The sequence below is a fragment of the Crocodylus siamensis genome, chromosome 3 (genome assembly GCF_052110815.1).
Source record: "Crocodylus siamensis isolate JL-2025a chromosome 3, ASM5211081v1, whole genome shotgun sequence".
Taxonomy (NCBI): Eukaryota; Metazoa; Chordata; order Crocodylia; family Crocodylidae; genus Crocodylus; species Crocodylus siamensis.
In genome coordinates, this window is record NC_143397.1 from 53,865,363 (window position 1) to 53,889,380 (window position 24,018).

A 24,018-nucleotide genomic window follows, 5' to 3' on the forward strand; every position below is an offset into this window, starting at 1 on the left:
TTCTCTAGGTCAGCAAATGGCTTTCTGGCTTACATTGCTACTTGCCATTTTGCTGGTGTGTGTGCGGAAGTGGCCTGGTAGGTGGTTGCAGGGGTACTATGTGAAGAACAGGCTTGAGTAGAAGAAAAAAGTGATCTGTGTGTGTGTGGGGGCGGGGGGGGGATGGATCTCAGAATAATCAAATGACAGTTTGCATTTATGAAAAAAAAAAGGAAATGCTGCAACCCTTGGGTTCTGAAGCAGTATGGAAGAACTAAGGCCCTCTCTGCATGTTATAGGTATTGTGCAATTAACTGGTTAAGTGTGCAATCACATTGAGACCAGCTATGCATACAAAGTAGTTATCACACAATACAAAACTCCAGCTAGCTATAAAGTTAGACCTCAGAAATAACTTTTATAGAGGGTTGCGATAAAGCTTTATTTTGTATGTGTAGCAAGGTCTCCCCTGCAGCTGGGAGTGCAATTGTGGGGATGCCGCGTTAGAACCTACCACGCACCTATCACCTGCACATGTGAGGGGTTCTAAAAGTTTAAACCTGTGTTGAAAGGGAAGCTGAAGAGAGAAGACTTGCAGTTTTAGAAATTATTAATATATATTAAGAGAATTCGGCACTGCCTTGTGCAACTTCCTAGTCTTCTGCTAACTCCTAGGTTTGCTCACTGTGTGTGTTGGAAACAGACTTATAGAGCTTCATTCTTGTTATGCAAATAGCAGAATGCAGGCTTTCTATTATAGGTTTATAACTTCCTAAGAAATATATCTTTTACCTGTACCTAAGGAAGTTATTTTAAATCTGGTTATTTCTTATTGATAACTAAGGTGCATAGGACAATAGGTGCTTTTTCAAAATACAGTATATGAGAGTTTAGTTCTTGTTTATTTTCCAGCCTTTTTGATCATCCATATAGCTTCTCAAAATGTTATGTCAAAGTTTTTAACACAGAACAGAAAATTTCCTCAAATATGAAAATGTCTCCCATATTTATAAACTAGGTCTCCTGAAAATTAGGGTGCAGTCTTGTCTTAAATTATATGTTCAAGTGAAACTATATTAATGAAAGCTAGAACTATATATTGATTTTTTTTTTGGTTTTGTTTTTCTTTCTCCAATAGACAGTTCTTTGGCCTCTGTAACTATTCCTCCTTTCATTCGTTTAAACACGCTTACATGAAAAGCTACCATTTTACAGGTTTCCCTCACTTTATACTGTACCTGCATTCCTGGAAAATGGCACGTAACTCAAAATCGCATAAATGAAACCCACTTGACAATGTAACAAATAGGGATATGTTCCAAGACCTTGACTGTACTGACCCCCAGACCCATTTCTACCACTTTTACAAGACAATTTTGGTACTCACCAACAGCAGACAGTATACACAAGCACAGGGCACTATCATAGTGGGAATGGCAACTAAGAAACGTGTTGCAGACAATGAGCGAGGAGCACAGATCCACACAGGAGAGACTATATTTTGTTGCGCATCACTCACACTACACAATGCTCTGCACAAAGCAACTGACTACGGCTGTCCGCCACACAGATCACATAAGAGTGAATTTACCTTGCATATAAGAAATTTTTTATATAAAAAGGGTCATCGCATAAGAACGAATTTGCACATGCCGAACCCGCATAAAGCAAGAGAAACCTGTAATGTGAAAAAGAGACGCTTGGAATGAAACAGATTTTCAGGTTTGGTCTTTAGGGTGTAGCCTTTTCAGTTACTTTGAACCTACACATATAGTGTGGCAGATCATATTTTAAACCAAGCAGATTGCACTGATTGTGTTTAGCTGTTTGCATATAAATGGAAATCATATTGATTTAGATGACTTCGTGAGTGTCTGAAGCTCTGATGTAGTCCTTTTATAGATTTGCCTGGTGCTTAGGTCAAAATAGTAGAAATACTGTGAGGAATCAATTTTCTCTTCAGATTTGAATGAGGGGTCTTCTAATTATGAAAGAAAATTTCCTTTGGATGTTGTTCAGTCAGTAGCATTTTTTTCTGACTCTTAAACTACTAGAAGAAAATGCCATGACAGTGCCAAAATAAGAATTCCAAGAATTCATCCAATCCTTGTCTGGGTATGGCTAAACTGTCAGCTTTCACAACGTCTTGTGGAGATGACTTCAATGCTTTAATTATATGTTATGTGAAAAAGAACTTTCCTGTTAGTTTAAAATTTATTATCTACTAGCTTTATTTTATGACCCTTACTACTTATATTGTGAGAGATAGTAAATAATAAATCCCTATTTACTTTTTCTTCACCATTTTGTATTTTGTAAACTCTTATATGTCCCCCCTATTCCTTAAGTATCTCTTTTCTAAACTGAATAGGACTAGTCTCTTTAGTCCCTCCTCATATGGAAGCCCTTCATTACCACTAACCGTTGTTGCCCTTTTCTGTATGTTCTATATCCTTTTTGAGGTGTGGGGACTACAACTAGGGACAGTATTCAAGGTGTGTAGACACCATGAATTTATAAAGGGGCATAATGATGCTTACTATTTTGTTTACAGTTTCCTTCCCTGGGAACCTATGTAAAGTACATTTGATGAAGCCTTTGTAATACAAAGCAAAAAGCTCTTAAACTATTGTTTGTTGATGTGGCTGCATCACCAAGAAAACTGGTGACCTCCAGTGGTGGCTGCTGCATGGGGCCCTGGCCACAGACACTTTTATCTGCCACTTAGACTCAGTAGGATCTGCAGCCTGCCCTTTCTGTGAGGAGGAGGTAAAGGAAACTCTTCCATGTCTTTCTGAACTGCTCCTGGCTGCAGCTGCTTTTTACTGTTCTCAGCACCCTTGTTGGCATGTTGGACTTGGACTTTTCCAAGGCTGTGTACATCTTCTCTTTCCTGTACTGAGTGACCAAGGGGATTGTGACCTGCTGGGCCAATTTTATGCTGGACCAGGCCAAGATGGTGACTGAAAAACCAGAAACCAGCTTGCAGAGCTTGGCTCCATTGATGCCCTTCAACTCTTCTGCTTCCTGGTCTGGGTATGCATTTCATTTGAGTTTGGACACTTCACCTTGCAACAAAATCTGGACAACTTTGTGTTGTGCTGAGCCATGAAGGGGCACTCTCCAAGGTGGAAGACAGGGTGTAACTGTGTAACCTCTTAAGGGACACGCAGAAGAGCGTTTCAGTCTTTAGTGACATAATGTTTTTTGTTGCTGACAAGTATTTTCTGCTTGCCCCCTGGGAAGGCCCACATACCTTTTCACTTATATTATTTGTTTTTAATATTTGTATAATAAAAGTTCGAAAGTCAAAAAACTCTCTTTCTCTCTTATCTCTGAATAATCTCATCTGTAAAAACAAACTCAAGCTGCTTGTCTATGTGCTGATGACTCACAGATCTCCTCTGTGCCAAATCTGCTTCCTTCTGTTCAAACTAAAATTGTAGTCTGTCTTTATCACTGCTTCTTGTGGAGGTCTGGCTAACAGCTCTTGCTCAATTTGGCTGAAACAGAACTCTTAATCATCTCTTCCATAAGCTTTTTCAGTTCTTTCTTGATCTTTCTTTAGCAAATGTATGTCTTGCTGAGCCAGACAGCAGATTCCTTGTTTACCAAATTCAAGGGTACCAAACTATCATACGGTCTGAACAGAGTGTGCTTGTCTGTGTTCGGGTACAGCTGCAGTTTGGATTTTTATGTTAGTCCCCATCTGCGAAGGTTGGCAGTGCAGCGATCTTGGCCAGTCTTATAAGCTATTCAGAGAAGCTGGTTATGCGGTGTATTAGGCCAAAGTCAGGATATTAAATGGTGGGGTTGGCATTGAGGAACTAATTTGTTAGTGCTGATGAAGGCATTCCAGTTGCCAGATTGATTTCATGGACATGTTCTGGGGCAGGATATTGGACCCCAGAGGGCATCTTGTTTACAGAAAAACTGTAGGTAGAAGGAAGCAACCCATGTACACGGGGCAATTTAAAGTTGGCGCAGATATTCCCTGCTAATTTGAGGGTCACAGGATCACAATGAATGTGCAGCCTTGGTATGTTGTTAGGTGTTGCCACTCAGGTACATATAAGATTCTTTATATAATATGCAGAAACAAGTGGGCGTTGACTGACTCTGTGTGTCTGAAGCATCACCCGAAACATCAGGAAGTGTTGGAGCATACGATCGTGATGCTTGATACAGACCCCCGTCCCACAGGAGTCTGCAATACCACCCTCCCCATTAACCTATTACATTTTTAGAACAAGCTGCTGCATGCTTTCTCCTATCCTGCCTCTCATACTTAGAAGAAGTTTCCTGTAAATGTCTAGAAATATACATCATTAATTTCCTTTGAATCCCTCCTTTTATATCTACAAAATTTACATCTGATTTAGTGGGACCACGGAATATTACCCTAACCAGTATTGTCTAATTGTCCTTTAGTCCCCTGCCTGTGTATTCATTGGTTGTCTCGTGAGTACAAACTGTGTGGGGCAGAGACCATCTATATCTTCTATACAAAGCTTAGCATAATATATTCTTGGTCCATAACTAGGCCTCCAGAAACTACTGTAATAATATTAGTCATTACTGTTTCCCCCAGCTTGTTTAGAGAACATTAATGATGGGCACTGAAGAGCTGGTAAAGAACTCTCCAGAACAGTTTAGGATATGGAGGAACTTCAGCAAAGAGCAGTAATGGGCCCTAATCCAAAATAATTACAATGCATGTTAAAAGATTATTTTTAAAATTGTTTCTACCATTCCAAAAAAAACAAACAAACCCAAAAGGCCAAGATGTCCCTGTTCAGTGTTTTGCAGAATTGTGAACAAGCAAATCTAGCATTGGCTCAGGTACAGAATTTAAATCCACAAACATTCAGTGATCTTTAAGTCAGAACAGAACTAATGTATCTAATCTAACTAATCAGAACTCATTAATCAAACCACCTGCATAACACAGGTCAGAGAATATCACCCAGTGATTTCTGCAGAAAGCCAGTAATTTCTGTTTGAAACAGATTGTATGTATAGAAGAGTATAGTTGCATTTGATTTTGTGCTTTTTTTTTAAATTCAAGATGATACTGTTATCTGACAGTCACGGATTCTACATAAATTGTTTTGAATTGTTTTACAGAAACATCCCAGTACATCATTAATAGATCTAACTGCATAAATAACCCAATAATGATTTTGAATTGCTAGAGTCATGTTTTTGTGAAGGAATAGAATCACTTACGTTTTAGGATGATGATATTTCTGGCTGTAACTTGCTTGTGCTATTACCAACCCTGATTCCATGATAAAGGAGATTAAATAAAGTATGTCCATGTTACCTCTGGGACTGTGTGAATACCAATTGTTTTTTCATCACAGTCCTTTTGAAAGGTGCTTATTGGAAAAATGTTGTTGTGTGCTCTTCCTGGATGGAATGATAAGCCTCTGGCTTCCTTACTTTTCATTCCGTCCAGGAAGAGCACACACCAACTGCTGAAACTTCCTTAGCCTGATAAAGGGTTTTTGAACCCAAAAGCTTGCTTAATAATTGTTTTCCAACTTTTTAAGTTGGTGTAATAAAAGATACCAGATTCACTCAAGGAACCTTGTCTGCCTATGTCCTTAGACCAACACGGGTACAACCTACATCATTCAGACGTATGTAATTTTTATAGTCTGGATTTTAAGTTTGCGTATATGGCTCTTGCTAGCAGTCAAAGTTTCTCATATGAATACTAGCAAATAGCTTCATTCAAATGGAGAAAATGAAAATTCTCCATACTATACATACTATAAAATACACACATGTGCATGTGTGCACACATGCACATGCTCACACAGGTGTATAGTATAGTGTACATACAGTAGAGAGAGAAATCTGAAAATTTCCTTCACACACACAACTAGGTTAGGTACTCATTGGTTTTAGTCAAAATATGTAGCAGTTTTGTAGGATGTTGTGGGCTTTATTTTTACTAATTTCATACTCTGCTAATTGTTATATTTTACTGTCCAAATGCTGTTACAAGTCACAGGCAGGTTTGTTTTAAAAATCATCTGTGGTAGGATTATAAAATTGTTCAGCTTCTTTGAGTTGCCTTTCTAGCCATAATACCAACCTTGAATACTCCTATTATTCTTCCTTATACAGAACTGGAATATTTAACACAGAGTTAAGAATGTCTAGATCAGGGGTGGCCAACCTGCAGCTCCAGAGCCACATGTGGCTCTTCACAAGTTAATATGCGTCTTCTTGAATCTTTGCACAAGCATATGGTGACCAGCTTCCCCTCGTCTAGATAAAAACTGCCAAAGTCCAGCTTATTTAAAAAAAACAAGCAAACAAAACCTATTTAAAGTTACTTCTGGGATAGATGTGGTGCTTTGGAAACATGCAATGCCACAAAAGCAAAATACCTTTGTATCAGTTCTTTGTTTTAGATATCTCTCTGTTCCTGACTCAAGGGATGGTTTCCTGTGGGAAGCAGAGTTACTGGAAAGTAACTAACAAAAATCACTAACCCCGTTAAAAGGTTTGGAGGAATCTCATCCTATCGGAGCGGTAAAATATACTGATTTTTTTTTCTGGTTCAAGCAGCCTGACAGATAAGAAAGAAAACTTTATATAAAGAGATACATTATGAAAGGACAGGATTGTTTTCACTAAATCTAACAACTGACGAACTTACATGTTATAACAATGTCAAAACTCTATGCAGAATATGAACATTACCTGGCAAGTGTGTGCAAGCAGTTAAATATTATGTCTGTAATGCTTTTATTCTAAATAAATGGTACTTGGCTGACTTGCTAGTCAGCTATGCCACTGTCTGTAAAAAAAAGAAGACAACATCAGGTGCTAAACTCAGTTCAGACCTGCTGAGATGATCACAGTGAATTGCAAGGGGACTGTAGCCTAAACCCTCCATGATGAAGGTGAAAGTTAGTTTGAATCCCAAGTAAAGTGACAGTTTTAGAGGCCCAAGACCAAAGTGGGGTGTTCTTCAGGAGACCTGTAGATAAAAATAAAAAACCCCCCAAAAGTAATGGCTAGACATTGAGATTAATTTCAACGTTTATAAACATGATTTTAAAAGTTAAGGATTTTAAATCTAAACACTCTAAGTTGACAACACAAATGAATTGTTGGAAGGATTAGATTTTTGACCAATTGAAGAAATGCACATTCCTAGAGTAGTGGTGGAACTTTATGCCTTAGACAAAGTACCAAAAAAGTGTTGTGCTTAGTTATCATTTGGTGTTAGGATAATTTAGTGAAAATCTAGCAAAACTCTGTGGCCTACCCACCTGAAGGTACTTACTAATATACTCTAGAAACATTCCCTTATGAGTTGTATATCAAAGATTAAGAGGTTGTATATCAAAGGCTGAGGGATTCAAGACCAGTTACTTTTTCAGACATTCATTCTCATCTATATGGTATGAATATTAATAAGTCGAAAGAGGTTTTGAAACACCTTTTAAATTTTGATTGAGGCATTAATATTTGAAAAGGGCAATCTAAATGAGAATCCTATGTGAAGTAACCAGAGATATTAACCTGGCTCCAAGTAATGAGCATTGAAAAATGGTTTTACTGTAAACTGCTGAAAATAACACTCGTTTAAAGGATTTTGGTTGTGAAGGTACGGGGTTTTACTTTTTTCTTTCTGTTTTGTAACAGCCTGACATTATTAAAGCACACAGTATTAATTAATTATGGCTAGACATAAGGTATATTTTGATTTGCTTAAGACTATTTACTATCTAATTAGTTGAATAATTTTATTTTTATTTCAGTTATCAAAATGAACCTACATACAATCTGTTACAAAAGACTAGTATAAGCATATATCTGTGCATTTTAAGAAATGAGAGAGCTTAAAATTCTCTAGTCAGTGTTTTTAAAGAGGCAGTTTGATTCTCTAAGATATTCTTAATTTTACATCTCTAAAAGAGAACCATTTCTGGTCATTTTGCATTTTTTGTGAGTGGTTTAACATAGTTGGCAACAGCTTTATGCCCAAAATCATAGTCTGCATATTTTATTGATTCTGGGTCAAAGGGAAACTGTTTCTGCAGTTCATTGTCTGAAAGACGACTAACAAGCATGGTTGCATATATATTCCAAAGTGAAAAGAAACCTTATATATGTATTGATTTGTGGGACTTAAAAGAACAGAAAGTATTGATTGGGGGGTACAGGTGAAATGAGTGGTAGACACATGGGATACAGTGGCAGACACATGGGTTTATTAACTTAAAACTGGGATGAGAAGCTATATATTATCCTCTGCTTTCATATGCCAGGTATTATAATTGGTTGTGACGGGGTTATGTGTTTCTTACCACGTAACCGAACCCATAACTTGTGGATAGAGCTTCTCAGATGACACCTAGGGCTTAACTAATTTCTGAAACCTCAGCAGGGTGGTAGTGGCAGATGCCATGAGGACACTGGTTGCAAGTCACCAAGATCAGTCTTGAGTTTTCTGACATTAAACTTTGAAATACTATTGTTTTCAGTCTAGTTGTACCTTCACGATGGTACAAGTAGATGGAAACCCCTTCCAATTTCTTTGTCTGTTTGATCCAGTAGGAAATTATTTTCCAGATATGAACCCACAGAATCAAACTGTTTCGGAGTGGGGGCAGGAACTGAAAACTTTAGGCAATATGGAAGGTGCCTATATGGTGAAGGGGAGAACCAATTAGGCCCATTCTCCCTGACCCAGTAAATGGGAATGTGGAGAAGCTGGGGGTGGGGATACCTCCCTCCTGCTGCTCATTCTATCCTATCCCTTGGGTTGTCGTTTACGTTCCCTGCTGTCTTGTTTAAAATTTCCGTAATCTGCTGAGTGCAATAGAAGGACATTACTTTAGTTTACCTATGAGCATTTGGATTAGATAGGACTTTGATTGCAACACTAATTCCATTTACGTCTTGTAATTACAAATTCCTTTTTTCACATGTATTATTTAATCTGAAGTTGTCACAACACTTCACTGTACAGTTTCCACTGAGTTTGGTTCTCTTGTCTGAAAGCCTGTTGCTTATTTAGCTGATATGAAGGTATTTAAATGACACACTCCTATATTTTTGCTCTTTACTATTTTTTTACCCCTTTTCTTTTGTTTTTTTCTCATTATCAGAAGTTTCCATGTTATAAATGTTTAAAAAACAAAGAAATATCTGCGTTTTCAGGTTGGCTTTAAATGATTAACTTAATGTACATTGCCACACGTTTCATGAGCAAAAATGGCCCTATTTAAAGGATATGTGGTTTCTCTGTCTCAATCAGGATGCCTAAATTTCTCCAAAATGGGTGTAGTATTGGATTCGTTTTAATATAATTGATTGCAGGCCACTTAAGCAGATTGTTGTTCAGGCTAGCAGTTAGAAATGAATGTAAAAGCTTCTGAAGCATTCCAGTAATTGTCATAACAGAAATTGAGTAGTGTTTTTTAATGTTGCGCTTAAATTCAGGAGTCTGACTAAGGCTCCCGGCACAAGCTCCAGTTATGGAGAGATTAATATATTCAATGCACCATGAATAACAACAACAGTACACATTCAGCCAATTTATGGTGCCATGAAGTGGAAAACCAGCCACAAAGATATTCCACATAATGTGGAACATTTGTGGTTCATTTGTATGATGTCATAAATTGAAACTGTAGCCTGGGCTGTCCAATGGATGATGAAAACAATCGACTGTCTTATCAGCCCTGGCTCTTGGTAGCCTGGGATCTTAACCCAATCCAGGGCTGGGGCCAACGATCAGTTGGCATGACAGGAGGTGTGATATTTGGGATGGATCATAAAATCCCTCCAGTCCCAGTTAAATCATTGTTTTAATGTACACTAGGGCCTTAATAATTTATTTTACGAAGTTGTGTAGTCAAAATATTTTTGAATAGTCTTTGAAACGATTCAAGTAATAGATTTCCCTCCCCCTGTCCCCCTCAGCAAAAACCTGATCCCATTTGCCAGGAGAACAAAAGGCAGGTTGATTTTAGGATTTTTATCCCAAGATGAAAATTAAAATCTATTTCACTGAAAGAAAGTTATTTTCAATCCAATTAAAACCCCTGGCACTAAAGACTACATTAGTTAGAGGTCAAGAAAATATCTCCAGCCAGGAATATTACAATAGTGCAAAAGAGAAAAAGATCATAAAGTTGTCTTCTAGGATGAAAAGTCATATACTAGATTTATATATGGAGGTAATTCTAAAAGGTGTGGATTATACCCAAATTCCGGAAAGGGTTACAGATTGTAATAAATTATCTGCCCTCTGCAAGTTAAAAATACAGCATGATCTTATTTCTTTTCTGGTAAGATTCCAAAGTAACTATAAACAGATACTGTTGAGAATTAAAAAGAAAAAAAAGATGACAACTAATTAGGAGAGGGCTGAACTTCAGCTCTGCCCTACCAAAAAAAATGTTAACTGAAGTTTGTTTGTTAAAAACCGTATTTAAACTGTTTATACTCTCATTAGTCTCAACAGTGTTTAAAGTTTATGTATTTCTTCATGGTTCTGATCATGGACAGATCAAGGATTTTGAAAAGGGGGGTGCAGATGGTGTGTTGCATCATCATATATAATGTATAAAAAACACAACAGGCTAGACAAATAAGCAAAATACTTTGTTTAATCCTGTAGTTATTAGTTTTAAAAAATGCATCTCTTTCAGATTCATAAAACAAAATCTAGCCTTACTGAGCATCTTGACAGTGCATCTGATACTTCACTGAAAGTTATTTCCATACCTGGGTTAATACTTGTAGCCAGGGTTAAAAACAGGCTGAGTCTGCAGGGTTGTGGAATAGAAGCTGTATTACCAGGAACATCTAACAGAGAGTAGAATTGCAGAAAAAAGGATAGCTTGATTAGACAAACATCAAGGCCACTAAAAGGTGTGAGAGAGTCATTAACACCTGTGGAATTAATAGTTTAGAAGGATTTGGGTTGATCATAATGAGCCATGAGGTAAATAGTCTCCCTCATTGATGCCAGAATAGGAATGCTGCTGCTACTGCCAGGCAGTTGGTTCCAAACTTTGGGTGGACCAGGAATCAAAAGGGGTGTAGTTGTACCACTGCACCCCACTCCTGGGTCTGCCCCTGGTTCTGACTGTATTTTTTTGCAATTTCAGGGAAGCTACTCACATTGCAAGGTACCATATAGCAAGGTGCCTAAAATATGGTGGTATCTTAAAAAAATAAGGTTTGTTACACTGAGATTGGATCAGTTCATATTTTCTTTGAGCATTACATATTCAAACCCTTTAGAAAGTCTAGTTGCCATAGCTTGTGATCTGGCACTTGGCATGCACATTTTACCTTCTGAGTTTCTGTATGTTAATATTTTTTCACATTTTAAAAATGTGCTAGAAATCTTGTAAAAAAAGTAATAGTACAGCCTCTGTCTTAAAAATGTACAGTGTAAAGTTTACTCTGAAATAATCAAGAGTCATACATAGACAAGAGAAAGGAAAGGGAAGAGGAAGGACAAAGGCAAAATGGTTATACTGTAGTCTGACAGTACTCTTCTTCTCAATGAGATCATTGTTGACCATCTCCTTTCTGACCTTCAGTTGTTCCCAGCAAATTTTATTATGAGTTTAAGGTATTAGTTTTGCTCTGAAACTCTTTTGGATTGTATTCCTTTTACTTGGGTTATGGCCTCTTTACATGCAACTTTGGCAACTGCATACTTCTGAATCAGTTTAGCTAGCAGCACCTTGGTGTGTAATGAGATCGAGGTTCATTCTTACCAAGGGATCTTGGGCTCTAAAACTCAGTTTTCACCTTGGGTTACCATATTGATATTGGTGATCTTCAAAACATTCTGCAAAACTCATTTGTTTTCCTTATCCTTTTTTGAGAGGGAGGAAAGGAGAGGTGGTGATGGAGGACATCCTGATATATAGGAAAGTTTTTCACATTTGGAAGATTATATTAAAAAGTAGCAAATTGCCAGTCATGAATGAGGTCAGGTGGGAACAGGGGGGGATGGAGCGCTGCCACCCAGTGCCCCAAGGTGCCACCGCTCCCACTCCCCTCTCTCCCTCCCTTACTCCCCTCTTCCTTGCCACCCCCCCCCCGCTGGGGGGAGGGCAGGGATGGAGCACCACTACCCACCATCCCGCGCCGCTGTCACCTGCCAGGAGCCAGCACTCTGCACCCTGCCAGCACCCCATACTGCTGCCATATCCAAGGCGTGGCCTCGTCCCTGTCCCCCCGGCCCTGCTCTTTGGAGGTGGTGGAGATACAGCACTGGCCTCGTCCCCCTGCTCTGTCCCCTCCATCATGGCAGCACTCTGCCATGGCACTCCATCCTGTGAGTCCTCCTCTGCCAGAGATGAAACTCTGCCATGACACCAGGGACAAAGCTGGCCAGTGCCAGTGCCACTGCCACCTTGAAGGTGCAGGGCCAGGTGTGGGGGGAAGCCATCCCTTGGATGCGGCGGCAAGGCCAGAGTAGGGGGACACGGCCAATGCTGTGCCACCATGATCCCGTGTTACCGCCACTCCAAGGAGCAAGGCCAGGGGAGGGTGGGGCAAAGCCCGCATCTCTGGTCTCCCCCCCACTCCTTGCGGCCCCTCAGTGCCTGCTGTCATGACAGTGCTCCACCATGTGTATCTGTCTGTGCAGAGCACTCTAGTTGGTTGTTTCAGTCAGCATTGTGATTGTCTGCTGAGACAACCAATCACAGTGCTCATAAAGCATTACAGACAGACTAAGGCTTTTATTATATTAGAATTATTAGGAATGTATTGGTGAAATTTGGATCTTAATGTAAGTGGTTCACCTGGAACTTGACATAGTTGCAGATGACAGCAATGACAGTGATGATTATTAATCATGTCCTTTTTTTTTCCCTCTGTATTTTAGGGACTGCGATGAAGGAACCTGCACAGATGAATCTAACATCCTGTATGCCTGGGCAAGAAATGCTCCACCCACCAAACTTCCCAGTGGTATGTTGCCTTTCATTTTATGAAATTCTTTGTATAGAGTAAATAAGATGGGGTAGTAGAGTTTCCCAGTGTAATGGTTTCATTTGGCTACCACAATTAGCAAAAATTAAATCACTCTTGTAACACCTGACAGACATTTAATTATCTCACTAAATAAATCAGATGGGGGAAAAGCCTACAGAAAAACAACAGCTTCTCCCATAGCTGCCCTTATGGATTCACTTTTTCCTCCCACCAACTGTGTCATTCCTGCTCAACTATACACCTTAATCTCCCAGAATATGCTTGAGAAAACAGGTGCATTTATAGCACTATCTAAACTGTAAAAGCTAGCAAAATCTCTTTTCATTTAGGAGGAGAAGCACAAGTTGGAGGTTTTGCTAAATACTTTTTCAAATGGGAAGTTTAACTTGGGAAAGTAAAATCTGGAAGCAGAGCTCAGTAGTTAACAAAAGAAATTGAGAAAGGAGTTGGGAACTTTGTAAATGCAACTCCATTACAGAATAACCCACCATTTGTTTAGGTAATGGAGAAAGTAAAGCAATGAGAGAGAAGTTTATATGTTTAGAGGATGTGCAGAAATCTTTATTAAAACATGGGGGAAAATCAAGTTTTTCAGTGGCTCACTCTGTTCTGTATTGAATTACAGGAGGGCAGATACTTTTGGTGCCTTGCCATCAGTGGAATGTACTGGAAATGCCTTATTCTCTATAAAGGGAAAGTTCTGTTTGAGTAGGGGCATCAACTCCCCCCCGGTACCTGGATCAGATCCAACCCATAGGGCTACATACAGGCTGGATCCAGGCCAGGGCATGGGACTAGCCACTGTGCCAGTGACACTGGGCCTGGAAACAGCAAGGGGTTTGTTTGCAAGGTTTCCCAGGTCAGATGTCCAGTATGGGTCTGGGGACAGCAGTAGATCTGAGGATGGGGATCCAACAGAGTTCAGGGCCTTGGGTGTAAGGAGGGTTTGTGGGCAGCTGCAGTGGTGACCCAAACTCACTGCTATTAGCCATGGCCAATGGGGCCGCAGGACCCACACTCAGTCGCAGGCCACACCACCCAAATTCTGGCAGCCCCTGGTAGCCTGCCAGGCTGAATACAGGCCCTGTGGGCTGGATCCAGTCCATGGGCCATACATTTGACACCCCTGAGCAAGAGAATCTTTTATAGCAGTCTCCTTGACACCTTTTTGCCTTTTCCAACAATGTTTCCTATAGCAAAGATCAGTACAAAAAACAAGACTAGCTTGCCTGAAAACCATTTTTCATGTTAATCAGTATAGATGTTGCTTGAGTTTTCAGTGCACTTGCTCTTAAAAAAAAACAGTGAATGATTCACCAAAGCTGTAAGTCCAGCAAACCAAGATATTTACTTTTAAAGCCAAACCTCCCCTGGTCATTTGTCACTATCTCTAAACCACTTCTAACTGCAGATGTGTTAATGAGTTACCAGTCTCCTTTCCTTCCTTGCGGTATTTTTAATTCCTCTTATTTGAAGGCTCAAGTAAGCATAGAGATGCAGCAGTCCATTTTACAGAGAGGCTTTGCCACTGGCAATTGTTAATCTAGAGCAGGGATGTCAAACACCCTGGCCTACCTGGGTGAGATTCAGACCTCAGGGCTCCTCAGGAGCTGTATATGGATGCAGTGGCAGCAGTGGGGTGAGCAGTGGCAGGGACTGCAGGATGTGTGCGATAGTCACTCCCCACCCCACCTGCTGACACACGTCTCTAATGGGGTCTGGTATCTTAGATTTCAATGGAGGCCCCTGCCCCTGAATTCCAGCCCCTCCAGGAGCCTCATGGGCCTGATGACCAAATTCTGTGAGCTATACCCTTGATCTAGAAGGATACACTGGCTTAATAGGCAAGAGTAAGTTTCTTTTCTGCTTCTCTCCAAGTATTTTCATTGTTAGCCAGGTGTAGAAAGCGCCTTTACCATAGTAGTCATGGTGTGTAATCTGTGTTCGGTTTTTTTAATTCCTCCCTTTTATTTATTGATCATTTATCTGCATCGCTTTTCCTTAAAAAGTATTGCATTTTCCCTGTCATGAAAATGTAATTTCATACAGGACATGTTAAGACATAATGCTTAAGTGTGGACAGCAACTTTTTAAAAAAACCTTTGCTGTGACTTAGCACATGATACTTTTCAGTCTTTTTATGTTTGGGTACACTTCAAAAACTATGTATTATTTATGTGTTTATTTTGTAGCTTCCATGATCAGCACTTTCTTAACAGATATCTCAAAATAAAACTGTCTCCACTGAAAATGTTGAAGAATATTCTTACACTGTGTTGATTGTTTTAACGATAATGAACTGCTTTATCTTTTCATTTACCACTTTTAAGGTTTTAATGCATCTTCTTTCTGTTAAGGTGTTGGATTCAAAGTTGGAGGAAAAACAGGTAGCAAATATTTCGTGCTCCAAGTACATTATGGAGATATCAGTGCATTCAGAGGTATGTATGTTGGCAATCCTAGCCTTGAAATTATTTTGAATTACTTCTGACTAGAAGTAATTGAAATAACTAGAACTAGTATTAAAAACAATACCTTGTGTCCCTAAAGGCAGTCATAGCCATGCATTTTATTCTACCCCAGAGACGAGAATAGTTTAACTGGAACTTCTTTTATCTGAAGAAAAAATAGTATTTTAGTGTAAAACAGTTAATAATGGGATAATGCTCTATCTGCAAATCAAGATTATTTTGTATTGATGAGTCATTTATTAAAAATATGTTGTAATGGTTTACACTTTTTGACCCTTGTTTATATGACAGCTGATTAAATCTTTTTATATTCAGAGAAATGAATAGTAGATAATTGTGTCTCAAGTATTTTCAGAGTAATAAAATACAAACAGCACTACCCCATTTTTCTTCATACAACAGGGTTTTTATCCTTTTTTCTACTCTTATTTTTGTCAGCAAGCAAGTGAACATCTGTTACTTGTATTTTTGTGAATTAGTTTCTTGAGAATCAAATGTCCACTTTGCACATAGCAAGTTTTTCACACATTTTGATGAATGGTGGGGGGGGAGGAGGGGAAAAAAGAAAAAGGGTTGATCTCTTGGTCACCAGTTCAACTGTAATCCAAATCACAGGTTGCATTTGACATGCAACCATCCAAACAATATGAAACTCTAGTTTATAGGAGGCATGAATACAGTGAGATCCTCAAATATTAATCATTTTTATAACTTAAAAGCAGTTACATGTGATTAAGAGTAATAATGTTAAGATCCTAAAAGTCAGTTGGTTGTTATGTCTGGAGGATAAACTGTTGACTCTTTGAAAAGTGCTATTTGCCTATGATTCAGAATTCAGGTTTGCTGAATTCAGTATCCATGGGTTTTTCGCATTATTTTAAAATCTTACATGGCATATTTCAGCTATATAGTAATGATAATTATTTTTCCATTTGATGTAAAATGGAAACTTACTTATTAAATATTTTAGAATGTGTGTGTACCCAAATATGTAATAGTGTTATCTATATATACTTATAGTTTATAGACATCTCAGTGTTGTTTTGTTTCCTGCCTTAAAATTAACACAGAAAGCACTGGGTTGAGTACAGAAGCTGACAGAAATTACTTAAATGATACCAGTATGATGGAAGCATACCAATATATTAGAAGTAAATTAGTGTTGTCATGTTGGGGAGTTCAGTACTCCCTGCCTGTCCTCTCCAAGTGTGGAAACAGTGCTCAGTGTATTCACTAATTTCATGTTCGTGGCAGGGGGGAGGAGGAAACAACCTCTCCTTCCAACCGCCACTTTATCACAGTCTTAAAAAAAAAAAAAAAAAAAATTGAAGTCATGGTTTCACATTTATATTTTAGGATATCAGAAAATACTGAATAATTTCAAGCATGCCTAGTTTATTCACTTGTGTCAATGAATATTTGAATTCCATGATTATAAATCCCTCACTGATTTGCTTTTCGGACAAGTTGAAGATGAAATCAGAAGTAGGGTAGAAACTAATAAATGATTGTGTTCTTTAAAGTAAAAGAGCCTTATTCTGATGCTTTCTAGACTCTGATTTATTTATTGATTGATTTATTGTCCTTGTGGACCATTTGCAGTTATAGGATCCTTCATTAGCTTTGGGGCCTTTCTTATCCACAAACAAACAAAACTACAGTTTGTCATCATTTTCTTGGCTTTGATTATGGTATATTACAGTCTAGATCATAAACCTAGGTAAAAGTGGAAGGACAAAGTGGGAATTGTAAGTCTTGGATATAACAGAAAAAATCAGATGAATTGCAGGCAGTAGCATAAAGGGTTGAAATTGGGATTTTGAGATTTAAAAAACAGCTTTTTATAGCAGGAAAAAGTCCCCTTTTAAAGTGAGTTACATTGAGTTACAAAAAAGAAGTCTTGATAATAGAAATCTTTCACTTCAGTTTCTAATGCTTTATAGACTACTTCTAACTATACCATAGAAAGCAATCCTGCATTAACTGGGGATATGTATGAGATGATTTAACAACTTTTTATTGCAAATTCCTTTATAACAGAGGTGGGCAATTATTTTGGGTGGAGGGCCACTTACCCAGTTTTGGCAAGCTGTCGAGGGCTGCGTGGGTAGCCCCACTCCTTGACAGGTACCCTACCCCCTGGTCACCATCTTGAGACCAATGTCTCAATATCTTTGGACCAATGTCTCAGGGCCAGCGCCAGTGGGGCACAAGCTGGCAGGGGTCTGTGGAGCCAGGCTGGGCTGCACCAGCAGGGAGGGGGGGAGCTGGCCCTGCTCCATAGAGCCCCTACTGGCCTGGACCCTGTATGCCTCCTTGCTCTGGACCCCACTGGCGCTGGTTCCTGGGACATTGGTGTGGGCCTCACGCTCCTGCTGGCTCCCGCACCCGCTCACTCCCAGTGCCACCCTCAGCCCCACGATCCAGGCTGGGGGCAGTGCGCAGCCCCGACCCTATGCTCGCCGGCAGGGAATGAGCTGGTGCTAAGTGTGGGGGAAAAGCAACTCCTTCCCTGCCCTGCGGCCCACACTCCCTACTGCAGCTGCTCACAGCCTGCACAGGGCTGTCTTGAGCAGGCACAGGCAGCCCCCCACAGGCTGCGAGCAGCTGGAGCTCAGGGTGCCAGCCATGGGGTGAGGGAGGGGCTGCTTTTCCCTGTGCTCAGGGCTAGCTTGTTACCCACCCCTGCTGCCAGCCTGGGCCCCATGCCAGCTCCAGGCTTACCCGTCAGAGCTGTGCCGCAGCAGGAGCAGCTGCAGCCCCCCCTGCTTGCCACGCCAGGCAGTATTTTCTGCTGCTGCCCGCCCAAACCTTGCACCATGGGTGCGTGGGTCACAGTGTGGTGGAGGGGCTGCTTTTCCCCCACGCTCAGCACTAGTTTGTTCCCTACCTCCTCTGCCGCCCCTGACCCCACCTGAGTTTCACATGCCAGTGCAGGTGAGGAGTCGCAGGGTCCCAGGCCAGAAGCCCCTTCTGGGGCTTCCAGCTGGGGCTAGGGACGGGGCTGTGCAGGCTTCCTCTGGGCCCTACTGCCCCTGGCTCCTGTCATCTTTGACAGGAACCAAGGACAGCTAAATACATACTAATATTCTAAATTTTTTTAGGGGCCCCGCAAGCCAGATAGAATGGCTTAGCGGGCTGGATGAGACCTGCATGCCGTATTTTGCCCACCCCTGCTTTATAATGTAAGTTTATATAGTTATATCAGGATGCATTGTAATATGACTAATAATAATTGGGAATGGAGGTAGGTTTTTTTTTATTGTCTAATACAGGGGTTGTCAGCTGGGGGTACATGTACCCCAGGGGTACTTGGACTGGTCCTAGGGGGTATGCAAGGGTGGGCAGGGACAGAGTGCTGCAGACTCCTAGGAGCAGGGGCAGGGTGAGGGCAATGGTGCCCCTTTACAGGGCAGGGAAGCTTGCACACAATGGCTGTCACCATCACACATCAGCCCGGTGAGCTTCCCTGCCCCACAGAGGGGCGCTGCTGCCTTCACCCCACCCCAATGAGCTTCCCCACCTTGCTCCTGCCCTGCTTCTGGGATGCAGAAGTGCTCCGTCCCTGCCCACCCAGGCACTGTCCCCGCCTGCCTGCTCCATGTCCTCCCTGCTCCATGTCCACCACTGCTTGACGTTCGGCTGTGTGCTAAACCCCCCCCACTCAGCGTTTGGCTGCCTGCTAACTCCCCTCTCCTGGTCAGCCTTCAGCTGCGCCTTAACTCCCCACCACTTGGTGTTTGGCCGCCAGGGGTACTTAAACTAAACAAGGTTTGAAAACCCCTGGTCTAGTACAACCATGGGCACTGCTATCTGTGCTGAGAAATAATCTCTTTCTATATTGGACAGTACAGGTGAGTTAGTAGAAAAACCCTTGAGATTTTTTGCTTGCCTAAATAAGTTATAATTATAATTACAACCCTCCCCTCCAAAGAAAATAAATTAGGAGAGAGAGCATGCTCTTTGTTATTGCTTGGGGATGTTGAGGGTTCCTTTTCACTCTTAAGTACAATTTACATATGTGAGTTTCATGAAATTTCTACTAATAAAGTATGCATATGTGTTTTAAAAAGATTGGAGAATGATAACCAAGTGAGGTTAATTGTGTGTATGTGTGAACTTACTCAAGAAAATTTAATTAGGGTCTGAATCTGATAGTTGTTATAGTCAGTAAGGTTTTGCTTATGTAAGCAAGCTATTGTGAAATAAGCCAAGACCTGAATTTACACTTAATAGCTATTTCATGCTAGCACCCAGAGTAGACCACCTTATTTCCTGCCAATTGAGCTTTTGTGGCTTGGAGTAGTCTTCACTAAGTGCACTAAGTTAAAGTACACAAAGGTACCATTAGTGAGGAATGAGTATGTCCACAGAGGGTAGTGATGCAGAACAACTATTCTACAATAGCTGTTTTGGCCTATTTTCCCTTGTAGACAGGCCCTTAGAGTTTTGTATCTCTTCTGTTTTGAGGCCCATAAAACAGCCACCACAAGTGCATTTAATTTGTGATCCAGTCAATCTCTTCTTTGCCAGAGAATGTTGTGGAGGCCTAAAGTGTAACCAGTTTCAAAAAAGCATTAGGCATTTATGGAGGATAGCTCCATTAGAGGATATACAGAAGGAGAGGTGCAACCTACTCATGGTGACTGGGAAAGTCTGTTAGGGAATGAATCTTTCTACTTTGTTTCATTAACTCTTTCTCTGAAGCATTTGCCACTGCTAGGGATAGGATACTGAGCTGGATGAATCTTTGGTCTGCCCACTGTGACAGTTTGTGTGTTCTTATTACTTTTGTCCCCAACTATTACTCTAAGAAGAATCTGTTAAGGCTCAGTCTTCTCTTCTTTAGTCTTCTCCCTTCACGTGATTAATTTACTGTGATATTTCCTTAGCTGTCTTTCAGTTTATAGGAAGAAAAATACCAACATAATTTTAAATGATCAGTTTCCTGTGGAGAACATCAGATATAAACTTTTCCAAAGTACATCCGGAATAAAATCCAAAGACAGCTTTAGAGGTTTATGTAATTTTAATTTAAAAAGTTGAATTATCTTCAAAATTCATAAATTAACCCTGGAAAGAATCCTGACAATGGAGGTTATCATGTTACATTTATAGCTTGTAAACAACAAGGAAAACAAGTTCTGTAAATATATTTTAACTGTAGTAACACCCAGACATTTATCCATTATTCCTGTTTCAGAAGTTTGAGGACTATAGTATGATAAATCTCCCATGAACCTAGTCCAATTCTGATTGAAATAAATAGACTTTTCATTGGCTAGAGTGGAACTCAGTCCCATATTAGGATAAATAATAAAAAGGTAGAGCATTGCAATTAGAAAATCATATGACAAGATAAATAATACAGTGATCCTAAATTGTAATGAAGTCATGTTGTAATTGATAATTTGTTTATCATTTGTAGAACCCTGGAGCCTGGGAATTAAAGGTAGGGACCAGGACTGTATTATCCAAGACAAAAAAACCCCAAAAAAACGAAAGACAGCCCTTGCCTCTAAGAGTTTTACAATCTAAGTATAGAAATAGTGATATCTTGATAGTAAATGAGAAAAGAGTCTTTGACAGTAACGACGTGAAATAGTGGAGGTGGGGAGCTAGTAGAGGGACTTGGATCAGGATGACTTGGCCAAAGTGATGAATGAGGAACATGGTCTTTGCAAAAACAAGTGTTGAGCCACTGCAGCAATCCTTCCTCCCTTTCCCCTCTCTCTCCCCAAGGGTACATGAATCCCCAGGGGTGGGAGGAGGCTTCAGTCATCCCCAGAACGGAGGATAGCCCTTGCAGCAATCCTTCCACCTCAGGGTTTTCATGCACTCCCATGGTGGGGGGATCAGTGGAAGGCACCATGTGAGGTACTGCCTGGGCCCAAAGTCTGCAGCTGCTGGGGATAAGTGTTCCCAGGAGTTGTTGGGCTTATAGCACCCCTGTGGCTCAGAGCTCACTGCTAACTGGGCTCCCAGCCCTGAGCAGAACCTACTGCACATGCAAATTAAAGCTTGACAGCAGCCAGCTATAAAGTAATAAACATTTTTGAAGTCTAATTTTATAACTGGTTGGAGCTTTTTATTGTGGTAGCTACTTTTGCATGTGTAGCGTCTCAAGGTAATTGCATAATTAACCAGTTAATTGCTCAATACCTATAACATTTAGAGGGTGCCTTAGACAGCCTAGGCATGATGACCTAGACAGGTCAGAGTCAAAGATGATAGTTGAGTAACAAGCAGAATCAGACTGGTAGCATAGTCCACAGTGACTGAAGAAAGAGGTAGCAGAAATAGTAAGTGGCAGATTATAAGCCTTTCACTTCTTAACGTGAACATCTGTCCCTTTTATTAATAATTGAAATAATTGCCATGTACTGTTTATGATGTTAAAGCAGGAGAAAAATATTGCAATACCTGTAGCAATATACCATCTGGTTTTACTTCAATGCTTCGCTTACTTTTTGTTCTAACCATTTATTTCTAACATGTAAAATAATCCAATTTTCTTCTGTAAGCAGAGAAACTTTCTAATTTATCTTGCTTGTGAAAACCCCAGTTTGTGTAGGAAAAAATATGATCTGATATAATTCTCTCTAAACTTTGATTGCTTTCTATAAGCAGGTTTATTGAATAACTTTAGAAATTGTAGTGCTTCAGACCGGAATCCAGAAGAAACTTACATTGTATGTGCCAAGACTTTCATGGATAAAAAAAGGATTTTCAAATTTTAAGAATGTAACTGTTGCACCTTTAACAAAGCGTGTTCAATTGTCTCAGTTCAGAATGAAGGAGAAATGATACAATGTACTCACATAGCCTGGTACTTGCTTCTATACCGAATGCAGCAGGAACACATTGGGGATTCAGAATCAGGATATGCGAATATCGAATATTTGGCTGTGAAAGTGGTACCCATCTATGCTAGAGATGTGACGCCTGGAAAAAAACAGAAAAATTCAGGGAAAAAACATTTTTTCAGTTGTTTATCTGAGGACTTCTTTCTTTTTTTCTGGAAAATTGAATTTTTTTGAAAAATTAAAAAAATTCTTATGAAATATTTTCTTTTAGAATGATGAATAAAATGTTTAAGACAAGGTATTCATATACTGCTACCCTTTACTCCCCAAAAATGTTTTCTAATAACTATGTAATAAGACTTTTACGGAAGACTATCTGCAGTATAAAATTACAGTTTCTGTACGCCGAGTACAACTCTCAAATGCAAGATCAAGATACTTTTCTGCCCCCAGGGGGCACTGCCATTTGCACTAGAGAAGGAAGAAGGATTCAGTGCCGCCTTTGCTTGTGGACTTCCTCTATTGTTGACTTTTGATATAGAGGTTGATGGATCTGCTCCTGTCCTCCTGACTAGACCTCAAAGGACTGGACAAATCTTTTGGATCCAAGATTCAGAGGCAGAAAAGTTAGTGATGATAGCATTTGACTGGATTACAAAACAAGCGACAAACTTAGGACTTGTTGTTGGAAAGGTACTTTCAAATGTTACAGAATACAGAACGTCTTCAGATATTTGATCCAGGAATGCAGTCTGGGACTCTGCCAAGCATATCCCTTCTGCAGCATTGTGGCAAGTTGGCCTTTGCACAACAAAAGCCTCTAACTCCTCTTGCTTCTCGCCTGCTTCAGATTCCTCCATTTTCTGCAGCGTGAAAGAAACTGGTCTATGTTCGGAAATACTCGCACCAAATCAAAAAATAAACTAACGTGTGAAAGAATAGAGAAGCTTGTCTCAAGCTGGGCAAACCTTCAGTTTTCAGAAGTCCATGAAGATGATAAAAATGAAGGATCAGAAGCAGCAAAAACTGCTGATATTGATAGCTCAGAAAATGAGACTGATTAGACAAAGTTTCATGTAGTGAAATTTGTATTCAATGAGTCTTGTTTTTTTTCCCTTTTTTCCAGCTCTTTTACTAAAAATGAGTGTTTTCTATGTCTGCTTGACGTTGGAGGAGACTAAGTCTAGAATACATAATAACTTTCTTTGTTTTACTGTAGTGTTGACAGTTTCTTTTATTTTCAACTTTAGTGTTCGCCTCTCATAAACTGGCAAAAACTAAGAGATGCTAGGTTCCTTAGAATTCGGCAGCTTGAAGCTCCATTTGTAACAAAAATTAAAAGCATTTTAAAGTAAATTCAATTAGTAAATTTGTAATTATTGTCTGAATAAACTATGCTTTTAAATTAAATAAATATACCAAACAAGATACTTTTATGAGCAAACCAAGTTATACATAATACATTTTATGTTATTAAAGTAGCAAAGTGAATTTAGATCTGTAAAGGGTGCTAAGAAAATAAGTATTGCATATATTTCAATTTTACCCAAAATTTCAGTTTTTCCCTAAAACCAGTTTTTTTCCATGGCTTCAAAATTTCCAGAAATTTTACATCTCTAATCTATGCACATGGTAATTATTAGTATGTGGTAGCTATTTTATTCCCCCAAAGTATATAAAAGTACCATAAGCTGATTATGGTTTTCCCCTTCAAATATAGCACATACTAGATTGCATTCATATGTAGGTAGACATTTTTT

At 39.7% G+C, this 24,018-nt stretch overlaps 1 protein-coding gene across 7 annotated transcripts in view; it reads left to right on the forward strand.

The window, feature by feature from the left end:
- The window catches only part of PAM (peptidylglycine alpha-amidating monooxygenase), a 269,026-nt gene that overhangs the window by 154,363 nt on the left and 90,645 nt on the right, over positions 1-24,018 (forward strand). For all 7 annotated transcript variants that reach the window (XM_090038336.1, XM_090038338.1, XM_090038341.1 and 4 more), the window contains exons 6-7: positions 12,872-12,957; positions 15,339-15,422. In XM_090038336.1, coding sequence (XP_089894462.1) covers positions 12,872-12,957; positions 15,339-15,422 — 170 coding nt within the window. The remainder of the gene's footprint in view (positions 1-12,871; positions 12,958-15,338; positions 15,423-24,018) is intronic.